Source organism: Rutidosis leptorrhynchoides, chromosome 2 (genome assembly GCF_046630445.1).
Source record: "Rutidosis leptorrhynchoides isolate AG116_Rl617_1_P2 chromosome 2, CSIRO_AGI_Rlap_v1, whole genome shotgun sequence".
Lineage (NCBI taxonomy): Eukaryota > Viridiplantae > Streptophyta > Magnoliopsida > Asterales > Asteraceae > Rutidosis > Rutidosis leptorrhynchoides.
This window is the reverse complement of record NC_092334.1, coordinates 589,499,644-589,512,478: the sequence shown is the minus strand read 5'-3', so window position 1 is coordinate 589,512,478 and position 12,835 is coordinate 589,499,644. Positions and strand designations below refer to the sequence as shown.

General features: G+C 33.3%; 1 protein-coding gene across 1 annotated transcript; it reads right to left on the bottom strand.

Annotated features, from left to right (window-relative positions):
* Positions 1–8,859: 8,859 nt before the first annotated feature.
* LOC139893315 (NAC domain-containing protein 91-like) lies at positions 8,860–12,018 on the bottom strand. Its single transcript, XM_071876471.1, has 5 exons — positions 11,790–12,018; positions 11,046–11,329; positions 10,080–10,262; positions 9,309–10,001; positions 8,860–9,224 (listed from the first exon to the last, which is right to left on the bottom strand). The coding sequence occupies exons 1-5, from the start codon at positions 11,947–11,949 to the stop codon at positions 9,048–9,050; spliced, it is 1,497 nt and encodes a 498-aa protein (XP_071732572.1). The 5' UTR covers positions 11,950–12,018; the 3' UTR covers positions 8,860–9,047.
* Positions 12,019–12,835: the final 817 nt, after the last annotated feature.

Sequence of the window (12,835 nt, the reverse complement as noted above, 5' to 3'; positions counted from 1 at the left end):
TATGTATGAATCGAATGATGTTATGAACATCATTACTACCTCAAGTTCCTTGGATAAACCTAATGGAAATGAGAAAAATGGATCTAGCTTCAAAGGATCCTTGGATGGCTTGAAAGTTCTTGAAGCAGAATCATGACACGAAAACAATTTCAAGTAAGATTTCCACTCGAAATAAGATTGTTATAGTTATAGAAATTGAATTAAAGTTTGAATATGATTATTACATTGTATTAGAAAGATAACCTACTGTAAGTAACAAAGGTTTCTTGATCTTGGATGATTACTTGGAATGGATTTAGAAAACTTGGAAGTAAACTTGTAATCTTGGAAGTATTCTTGATTTTATGAAACTAGAACTTTTGGAATTTATGAAGAACACTTAGAACTTAAAGATAGAGCTTGAGAGAGATCAATTAGATGAATAAAATTGAAGAATGAAAGTGTATGTAGGTGTTTTTGGTCGTTGGTGTATGGATTAGATATAAAGGATATGTAATTTTGTTTTCATGTAAATAAGTCATGAATGATTACTCATATTTTTGTAATTTTATGAGATATTTCATGCTAGTTGCCAAATGATGGTTCCCACATGTGTTAGGTGACTTAAATGGGCTGCTAAGAGCTGATCATTGGAGTGTATATACCAATAGTACATACATCTAAAAGCTGTGTATTGTACGAGTACGAATACGGGTGCATACGAGTAGAATTGTTGATGAAACTGAACGAGGATGTAATTGTAAGCATTTTTGTTAAGTAGAAGTATTTTGATAAGTGTCTTGAAGTCTTTAAAAAGTGTATGAATACATATTAAAACACTACATGTATATACATTTTAACTGAGTCGTTAAGTCATCGTTAGTCGTTACATGTAAATGTTGTTTTGAAACCTTTAGGTTAACGATCTTGTTGAATGTTGTTAACCCATTGTTTATTATAACAAATGAGATGTTAAATTGTTATATTATCATGATATTATGATATATAATATATCTTAGTATGATATATATACAGTTAAATGCCGTTACAATGATAATCGTTACATATATGTCTCGTTTCGAAATCATTAAGTTAGTAGTCTTATTTTTACATATGTATTTCATTGTTAATACACTTAATAATATATTTACTTATCATTTAACATAATTAACCAAGTGTATCAATATCTTAATATGATTCATATGTACCTAGTAAGACGTTGTTATAACGATAATCGTTATATATATCGTTTTCGAGTTTCTTAAATTAATAGTCTCATTTTTATGTATATAACTCATTGTTAAAATACCTAATGAGATACATAATTATAATAAAATCATGTTAACTATATATATAACCATATATATGTCATCGTATAGTTTTTACAAGTTTTAACGTTCGTGAATCACCGGTCAACTTGGGTGGTCAATTGTCTATATGAAACCTATTTCAATTAATCAAGTCTTAACAAATTTGATTGCTTAACATGTTGGAAACACTTAATCATGTAAATAACAATTTCATTTAATATATATATAAACATGGAAAAGTTCGGGTCACTACATCAGAAACTTGTTTTGGCCATAACTTTTTGACCGTAGCTCCGTTTTCTATGAATCAAATATCGTTGGAAACGTAATAAGATTTTCTTTCCAATGGTAAGACTTTGAAACATCAACACAAACTTTATTTGGGGTTAAAAAGATACGTACACACCTTGTCACTTCAGACAACGTCCAGTTTCCTTCGACGTTCGAGCAAGCAACACGTACATGCTGCGTACACTTCATACACGCATCGTACACCATAAATACATTATGTACAATAAATATTTGGGTCTTACAATGAGTTAGTATAATATAATGACACTTGATCAACGTGATTATATTACAGTAAGTCATGCTGAGTTTCTAATGGAACATGATGATTCACAGACCATACCATCATCATGTGCCATGTTACACGACTCTTACATTCTACTAAATCTCTAAACAAATCAAGAACATATTTTCTTGATAATTCTATCTTTTCCTGTGACTTCGGTTAATTTGGATAATGTTTTAAAAATATAAATTGAAGTATAAAAGATGAGATTATTGGAACAAAAGAAGTTCATTTATAGTGAAATCTCAGACAGAATAATCGAGACAGATCATCGCATTTAAACAAAGAAAATTCTAATTTCCTTATTTACCGAAGAACCAAATCTTATTACAAAGATTTTCTCTAAATCCCTCGAACTTCGAAAATCAACCATATCTACGTTAAAAGATATGACGAAACTTTACTTCTCTCATTTCACTCTTTTGTGATAGTTTCACTCGTACTCTTCACAAAACTAAATTGTTTTATCTATATTACTCAATGATGATAAAACTCTAACTTTCAGCTCGTATGCGTCATTAAAACATACTTATTGTCAGCCATGATGATCCCAATCAAATTTCGGGGACGAAATTTCTTTAACGGGTAGGTACTGTGAGTTTCATTTGCTCCCTTTTTAAATGCTTTTGCAATTATATATTTTTGGGACTGAGAATACATGCGCTGCTTTTATAAATGTTTTACGAAATAGACACAAGTAATCGAAAACTACATTCTATGGTTGGATTATCGAATCGAATATCACCCTTTTTAGTCTGGTAATCTAAGAATTAGGGAACAGAAACCCTAATTGATGTGAATCCTAAAGATAGATCTATTGGGTCTAACAAACCCCATTCGGGTTACGGATGCTTTAGTACTTCTTATCATGTCCGATGAGAGTCCCGGAATGATGGGGATATTCTAGACGCGTTTTGGTAATGTCGATTACCAGGTGTTCACCATATGAATGATTTTTATCTCTATGCAGTTTGTGCGAAATGCCTGATATGAGAAGATGTTTATGAAAAATGAAAATAGAAATCTTGTGGTCTATTAAAATTATGGAAATGATTGATTACGATAAACTAATGAACTCACCAACCTTTTGGTTGACACTTGAAAGCATGTTTATTCTCAAGTATTAAAGAAATCTTCCGTTGTGCATTTGCTCATTTTAAAGATATTACTTGGAATCATTCATGACATATTTCAAAAGACTTTGCATTCAAGTCGTTGAGTTCAATCAGGATTATTATTAAGTAAATGACAGATTAGGTCATTTATAGTTTGGATATTACGAAATGGTATGCATGCCTGTCAACTTTTGATGTAATGAAAGTTTGTCTTTTAAAAACGAATGCAATGTTTGTAAAATGTATCATATAGAGGTCAAATACCTCATAATGAAATTATCTATTATGTAACGTTTATAATTGATATGAACGGGGCATTTCATTACGTTGTACTACTTTTCACTCTTCCGTGCACCGCCACGTGTGATCAAAAAACTTGAGAGTGTAAGACGTTCTTTTTTTTTTGGTGGGATGGGTAATAAATCAAAGATTTCTTGGGTCAAATAGGATGATGCAATTTTACCATATCAGGAGGGTGGGTTAAACTTGGGTTCTCTTAAAACAAAAAACATGGATTTAATTGGTAAATGGTGGTGGAGGTTTAAAACTGAATCCACCTCCTTGTGGGTCAAAGTTGTGACGCCCCGTACAAAATTAATGTGTACGGATCATCAACAACTGGTCCATTACATGGTATAATGCTATATGCTGTTTTAAAACAAGTTTTGCATTCATGAAAAGGTAACGTTTTTACCAACGTCAAATGTTTTACAAAGGATAACGTGCTTCTACGAATAGAAAGCAGTAACATAAGTACGTGACACAAAGGTCATTACAAAGCCATTGTTCAAATATAACATAAGTTGCGAATGCAAAATAAAAGTTCCATGATTGAGATATCTCTAAACAATGCAGCGGAAGTCTAACACAGCGTGTCTATAACGGCAAGTCTAACAGCGGAAGCAACAACGTCTAAGCACCTGCGAAATAACATGCTTTAAAATGTCATCACGAATGTTGGTGAGCTATAGTTTTTGTAAACAGCGATACAATGTAGACCACGAGATTTCGTATTCAAAACAGTATAAAAAGTATATGCTTGTCCGTGGGCACCCGGTAACTAACTTAACAAAGTAATATAAATATCACCCCCCTAAAAGTACACTTGGCGAGTGCGTAAGTTTATGAAGTATTAAACACCCGTTAAATACTAGCGCGACTAGCCTGAGTGGGGATGTCAAACCCTATGGATCCATATCTAAGATTCGCGTCTACCGGTTCAAAAACCAATAGTTAAACGTTACCGAGCTAAGGAAAAATTTGTGTCGTTATATCACCCACACATATATAAAGTTTAAGTACTCGTGTCTAGTATGTAAAACATAAAAAGCGCATGTATTCTCAGTCCCAAAAATAGTTAAAGAAATAAGGGAGCTATAACCCGCAGTGAACAATGCGGTAAAAGTCGATATGAAAAGTATGCAAGTAGTAAGTCGGTCCGAAAGGTCCTCAACATAAGTCAAAGGTTAGTAAGTTAGTAAACTGTCCCAAAAGGTTTAAAAGTGAATAAATTAAGTCTTAAGTATCATCACCATCATCATCATCATTCGTAAAAGATAAAGTAAGTTTTCAACAAGAATAGAGATCGAAACAAAAGGCTGACTTCGGACAGCTGCTACGACCTCTATACAAACTAAAAAGATGTGTGGTTAGTGGCCAAGGCTCCGTATGTGAGTCCACTTACCTCTATCAAATTTTCAGATCCTAACTCGATGTCGTTTGACCGTGGCGACGGTTCAAGCGCGAGTAGGTCAGAAATTTCAGCACGTTGTTACAAAGGCGTAGTGATTTTCGGAAGGCTATAAATCCTAAACTGTATATCGGATTTAGGCGAGTATTAAACGAAAAGTCATCTAATCGAACCGAACTATCTGGAAATCAACTTTCTAGAAGTCCTATGAGTCTGATCAGACCCTGAAAAATAGTAAACAAGTGCTCCGGTGGGATTCTTGTTGTTTGATGCTCATCACGGTTCTCATCCTTGATGCGTATAAGCCTCAAGTGTACAACTCTTGATGTTTTAGCATCACTTTGACCAAGTTTCAACCATCAACACACAATGTCAAGACTAAGAAGAAATACAACTCACTTAAGAGTTTTAGAAGGATGATGAACCAAGGTTACATCATATTCTTAGTCTTAACACAAATACAAGTTCTATTCAAGATTAAAGCTACAAACTTTGATTCAAATCAAGCAAGACCTTAAGTCACATAACTTAGATCAAACAAAGTAATGAAACCCTAAGCTAGAAAGCTTGGATCCCTTAATAATAATTATGAGATTTCAAAGCTAGAAAGCTTGAATCTTTTATGTTCTTGAAGATCTTTAAAGCAAAAAGCTAGATCTTCAAGTTTCGTGAAGATCATAAACACAAGTTTTGATCTTTTAACAAAAACAAAGTGATCTTAACTTATAAAGCTTAGATCCATCAAAGTAATGAAGATCCAAAGCTAGAAAGCTTGAATCTTTTATGTTCTTGAAGGATTCAAATCAAAGTTTGAATCTACAAGATATAACAAGATCAAAAAGCTAAAAAGCTTGATCTTATGATGTTGATGATGTCGTGATTAAGAAGAGAAGAAGAAGAAGAAGAAAATTTTAAGAACTTACAATTTTAGTGTGAGAAAGACTAGAGAGAAAATTAGAGAGCAAGTGTGTGTAAAATGAGAATGAGATCAAGTGTGAAATGGAAGAATGAGGTTTGATATTTATAGTGGTGGTGGGTGCTTGAGGCCGTAGGTTTGGGGAGGGGACAACTTTTTGCTTTTTGCATGGTGGTGGTCTAAAGTGGTGCTTGTTGTTGGGATCCCATGCAACATGTGTAGTAATGGTTAACAAAAATGCTAGTATGTTGGCTCATCTTCATGGGTTTTTGTCCTACATCTTAATGGATCATAAATCCATTAAAGTTGGGCTAATTTAATGGTCCATTAACTAGAGTAGGGTGGGTCTAAGTCCATTAAGGTAAAAAGTCCAATAAGACTAACTAGTGTGCATTAGTAAAATTACTAAGCGTAATTAAGCAACCAATAAGCCAAGTAATTGTCATTAGAAAATAACAATTAGTTTTAAGTAGTCATAATATTCCAATTATGACAAAGTTTAACGTGTACAAAGTACACAACTCGTTCTAAACGTCAAGTGACACTAACTGTCATAGAAGCATTCGAGGATCAAGTTAAGTGATTAAGCACTTAATAACACATTGTAAGTTAATACCGAAAGTAATTAACACGAACAATGATCCCAGAATATAATCTAACACAGTACGCACAAATATGCAGTTTCGTGAAAGTAATAAGTAAAATTAAAAGTCAAAAAAGTCGGGTCGTTACAAAAGTCATTTCGAGCATTTATGGGACTTCGGGCGGACTTTCGGTTGATGATACTCCTCTAAATGACTCCTTCAAGTCAATTTGGAAGAGTATTATTAAAACCCAGACTAACATTGTGAAAACCAGTCTTCATTTTAGAAACTTTTTTGTAAAGGAAATATTTGACGGGGCATTTACTTCATTTTGGAACGAGACTTGAATTGGAAGTGAGAATTTAAAGCAAAAGTTTAAAAGATTGTCAAGACTTGAAACGAACTTAGAAGCAAAATAAAATATAGGCTTTCATGGGATGGTACAAAGTGTGAAGGTATGTGGGCATGGTCAAGAACTCCAAGTGGGCGAGCATATGATGAACTCCAACAACTACAAGTGATACTTGCGGATGTCAAAGTTAATCCACAATCAATTGATAGGTGGAAGTAGATGGCGGTGGAAATCAAATTTTTTTCGACGAAAGCATTAACAACCTTGATCAATTCAAAAGTTTTATTTCCAAATAGTTCGATGGGTGAAACCTTAAGTAACAAATTGGTGCCGAAAAAGATTGAAGTTTTTGTTTGGCGAGCAAGAAGAAAATGGATCCCGATAATGGTAGAACTTGACAAAAGAGGTATTGACCTTCATTCGGTTCGATGTCCCTTATGTGACGATAACATCAAATCGGTTGATCATTCTCTTATCTTATGTAAACATGCGTTTGAGGTGTAGTGCAAAGTATTTGATTGGTGGGGTCGAGGCGGTATTCCTTTTATAAATGTCGAGGACCTTTTTCAAGACTCTGGACAAGCGGGTTCGTTCGTAGGCAAAACAATTTGGCAAGCGGTGTTATGGTCTTGTAGCTATCTCATTTGAAAAAATCGAAATCAAAAGGTCTTTACGAACAAAAGTTGGAATGCACCGATGGCATTGAACGAGATCCAACTTAAAACATTCGATTGGGTCGCGAAAAGATGTAAAACGAAAACTATTGATTGGCATTCGTGGCTTTATAACCCGCAAGTTTTTATCTCATAATTAGGTTTTTGGTTAGACGATTCCCAACCCTGCCTGTGACGTCACGGGCAGTTGGTGCACTTTTTGGCCAAAAAGTGCAATCTGACTCTGACTGGACAGTGTTAGTTTCTGACATTTTTTAACCCAAAATATCAGTTTTCAGTGTCAGTTTCAGTAGGGTCCACCAATATTTATATTTTGTATTTTTTTATATAATTTAACACATTATTTCAATAAAATAATAAATATTAAATAAAAACAATATTGAAAATTTTTAAAAATTAAAAGTTCAAAGAAATTAAAAAAAATTACATAGTAGTCTTAAAAACTAAAATTACTAAAAATTAACAAACACATAATCAAACTACTAGTTTTCGCCGTCTTCGGATGATTCGTCGGGTGGTCTTTGGTGTGGGTTAGACATATTTTTTTTTTGTATTGAAGAGTAAGAAATGAAAGATTTGATGAAGATGGGTTGTTGTAGAAGTATCTATACAGAGGTAGGAAAAAGATAGATTAAATTAGAATTTGAAAAAAAAAAAAAAAAAAAAAAAGGTCATGTATCCGTTAGAGAGGGACCCACCACATCAGAAAACAGCCAACCAGAAGCCGCCACGTCGCACTGACGTTTTTTTTCCCCGTCGGGGAGGCAACTAACGCCCCAAACTAACGAAAACTGACGCCGCGTTAACGGCCGTCAGTTTCCGTCAGTTTGTGACACCTGGGACTGACGCCGCAAACCGACGCTGCGTTGGGGGTGGTCTTATGGTGCTATTTTAGCATCATTGTACATGTATATATTGTTGTAGCTTTTGCTTTGTGCGTAGATGTATGTGGCTTGTTGCTACACTGTGAGGTGTTCTGCTAATTTACAAATATGCGGACACTAGTTTTGTGACTTGTGGTTCCCACCAAAAAAGGTGGAGGCTGTTTCTTAAAAGTCTAATAATAATAATATAGCTTTTCTAAAAAGAAAAATTTCAATTTCTAGCTCGTATAACTAATTCTTACAATGACGATACTTAACAAATCTATATCACAGGACAAACATGTAAATGGAATATATTCTGAAAGTTTGTATTTTTTTTATAGATATATCTGTTGTTTGTGTTATAGTCGAAGTCATAATTATTATTTGAAAATGGACCTTATATTGCGATTTGCAATTGAAGTATAATTATGTGATTTTCGAGTTGTTTAATATATTCAAATTGCTTTAGGTATTTCGTTTAGTTTTAGTCAATATTGATGGAAAATTTAACAAATCATCAATTCGCAGTACCTATAACACAAAGTTACACAAAAGTCGGTTCAAAATTATACTACGTACAATTCATGATTTTTCAATCGATAATACGAAGTTACAATTCTTAACATAAAATTCGGTTTCAAAGCTGTTAAATACCGAAGAAAAAAAATAGATACCATACTGAAACGGTACCATTTTCAATAACGTTCCTATTAATTTAATTTTGACAATCCCTAAAAATAAGTCGCGTATAGTTGTCCAAGATGAGATATAAGAAAAATGAGTTGTGTTTATCTTTGTTCACAATCCCCAAAAGGCTTCTTAAAAAAAAATTGCATATAACTTCATTTACTCAAACAAACTAGTTCCTGGTACTCAGTCAAAAAGATAAAAATATAAACACAACCAGCCTCTCTAGGTAAACATTTTTAACTATTTGATTGTCTAAAAACTAAAATTACTTGTTCACAGTTATCATCCTACACCACTTCAGTTTCTTATGCCTTTCCAGATAGCAACAGCTCCTGCACACACGCCTGTAACCACCAGTGCAATTGGAATTGAATTTAACGCTTTCTTCACTCTAGTAAACAAAGACGTTTTTCTCGCATGAACCACATTTGAACCCGAATCTTGAACCACCTTCACACTGTTCGCCTGTAGTACCTATTTACATTTAGATACAGTAAGCCAATGCGAATTATAATTATAAACACATATTAAAGGTGAAAAAACAAACAGAAAACTCACCTCGGTTATATTAGATTTATCTGCAATAGTTTCTTGATTAGTACTAAAACCCGACAGTTTCCTCTGCAAACGCATTCTTCTGTTTGCATTTCCTTGAAATGGAAGATCGGCGGGGTTTGGCGTTTGGCGAGTTCTAATTATGATACCATTGTCTTCAAGATGAGAATGATCCACGTCAGCCAAACAAGATTCCTCTTCACTGATAGTATCTCCATTAGAGCTCAAATTTGTCGGTTGGTTTCTTTTAGAACATCTTAGTATTGCGTTCATAGGAAGTTTTCTGTTTGCGGTTCCTTGGAACGGGAAACTAGGAAGCTTCTGAAGTTGACGAGTTCTAATTTTGATTCCCGTTTTAGCGACATTTTCATTGCCAATGTTGCTAGTCTCGTCTTTAACATGATCGGGTTTCATAAATACTTGACTGGGCCAAGTCTCATCATGGCAGATATTTTCTTCAAACGGTACACTATCTGGTTCAATTAAAATATGGTCGAGGAAGTCCATAAACTTATTATTTGTACCGTTTTCATTCTGCATCTCGTTTTGCTCGTTGCTAATCATAGGGTCATCCATGTACGATGATCCAAATTCTAGATGCATATGAGAATGCAGTGGTGAGAAGATTTTTTCATCTAAATTTTCTGTTACAGGATTCTCGAGACCTAGTAAAGCTTCTTGTAGATCGACATCTTGCTGCAAATTGGAAAAATAAAACAGAATATTAGGGAGCAAAAAGATACATATATTGCTAAGATGTAATTTAAAATATACCATTTGAAATTCTGATTGGTAAATTTGGGGAAAGTCGTGATAATCCAGAGGATCTTCGGTAGAAGATTTCACAACTGAAGGTGAGGTGGCAACAGGGTGATCAATATCGTTGTTTTTTATACTGCCAAAATGTTCATCTTTGCCGTCATTTTTCTTGAATAAACGACAAATCACGTAAGGATTCTGTAAAAGTCAAATAAAAAAAATAAGCAAACAATAGTTCATGAGCAACGTAGAATGTAGTGACACCAACTCAAACCAATACTGTACAATTTGATGACTAAAGTTGTTACGAATCATTGTTACATAATTAAGATATTACTAACAACTGTGTATTAAGAACATTCAACTCTTGAGTTCCATTATAAGGGAGAAAATTAACCCATTTACCCATATATTGATCTATTTTAGTAGAACTGAAAAACAAAATCTCACTCTCCGCAGGTAACTCGAAGAGGGAAAAAAAAACTCTTCCGTCTACCATTTTATTGATCTATCTATATACATATAAGCTCGTTTAGGTAAAACAAACATAACAGCTTAAAAGAAAACGGGTTAACAGAGTAGCAATTACGTAGTCAAACGCATAAAACCCCCTGAAAAGCTTTATTTACAACATTCAGATATACATAATTACTATACATCATTACCAGCATAGCTTTTGCCATCATAATCATAGCATTAAACATTTTCATTCAGTTTTCTAATTTTTAAAACAGTAAATGTACAACCTATCACCATACCATTATTTATTAGATAAATAATAAAACAATCTTATAAAAAAGTATCAATAAAAACTCATTCAGTATGTTGACAAAACCATCTGTTTTGACGCATTACCCAACCCTTGTCCTCGATTTTTTCTGCATCAAATCAATTCATAAATGTGCTTAATTGAACTATGTCTCAGGTTCAAACAAGGTACATTTTAATCTTTAAAGAATTAGATAAGGTTATATTATACACCTGTCCAGGATGAGTACCATCAAGTTCCTTAGCAGTAGCAGAATACTCATGAATCACCCAATGAGTCCTCTCCCCTTTCGGAGCTCGACCAATATAAAAAACAAGCGTCTTCTTCTTCCCAATCGCACGGTTTCCCCTACTCGTCTTTATCGTCCTATCTTTCCCAGTAGCTTTCCAGTAACCAGCTACTGTTGCCCTATTCAATCGATCCCCATTTTGATACTTACGATCCTTAGGGCAAAAGTAGAACCATTCGTTATCAATCGACTCAATCACTGACAACTCTGTAATAAAATCCAGTTCAAACACACTGTTAATGATCATAATAATACGATATTTCAGTACATAAAACAATATCTTACATATGAACATATCCAAATAAATGCAGTTGACACAAATTCATCAACTAAACCCTAGAAATTAAAATTGACCATCTATGTTACAAATTTATCTTAAATGATGAACTTCAGCCTGTATATTAGCCTGTGAGCCCCATATTTCAATTTTTTATTTTTTATTTTTTATACATTTATTGTGTTCAACAATTCATATACCTGAAAAATTATTTAAAAAAATAGAAGCATAAATGTATAGAAACAACATAACGGTTCGTCAAACATTAAGCGTATAATCATGCCTTTTTTATACGTATAGTTATATAGCTATTTTAACAATTAACAATCGTATATGAATATGAATGTAAAAAAAATAGATATATGTATGTACGTATATATAAATCATTACCAGGTAAGTCCCAAGGTTCGTTTTTACAAACATCGAGTTCGCGAATACAACTAACTTCGTCATCGTGACCGTTGATCTTCAATCGCAAATAGTGACTAATCAGTTCTTCGTCCGTCGGACGGAAGCGGTAACCTACCGGAAGTACTGGATAAGCAACCATAATCGAAATCGTAATAATAATATAGCAGGAATTAAACAGGATTTTGATTTCAATGTAACATCAAATTAATCGTCTCAACAAAGTGAAGTTGATTTTGCTATAACAGCTCTCAGCGTTTTGACTGGGATGTTTAAGATAGAGACATAAATTGGAAGATTATTACGTATATACCATTAGGCTTTGAAGGGGTTGTATAAAGAGTAAAAGTGATTTATGAGAGGGGTAAAATCGGGAGAGAAGCTTTTTGAGTCTTAACGATTAAGGTAGAGTGAAAACGAATTGGAGTATGACACGTGGTGGGGTGCTGGCAAAGAAATATTGACGTTCATCAGTTTTGTTTTTGGCTGTGGCTGTTGGGGTAATTTTATAAGAAATATAAACTATGGGTTAAATTAGTAAATCTATTAAAGGGGCTTGGTAAAATATACGGAGTACTACGAAATTGCCAGAAGCCCACAACCCCACAACCTACGTTCACTGTCTGATGACCCGAAAATTTCCGACTAAATTTAAACTTAATTTTATATGATTTCGACACGATAGGCAAAGTCTGTAAAGTTAAGTCTCAAAATTTTTGAACTAATTATATGGATTCATTTACCCTTTGACTACTCTTGGCGATTCACGAACAATTGTGTGTAAATAAATATGTAAATATATATGTATAAACAAATTCTATACATAAGTAATATTATATATATTGTAATTTATAAATATTAAAGAATCAATAAGTTATATAATTGATAGTAATATATTTGTAATATTAATATTATTACCATTAATTTCACTATTATTATTATCAACATTTGTATCATTAATATTATTATATAAAGTATATATGAAATTTGACATCTACAAATATTATTATTAATATTAGTATTATTAT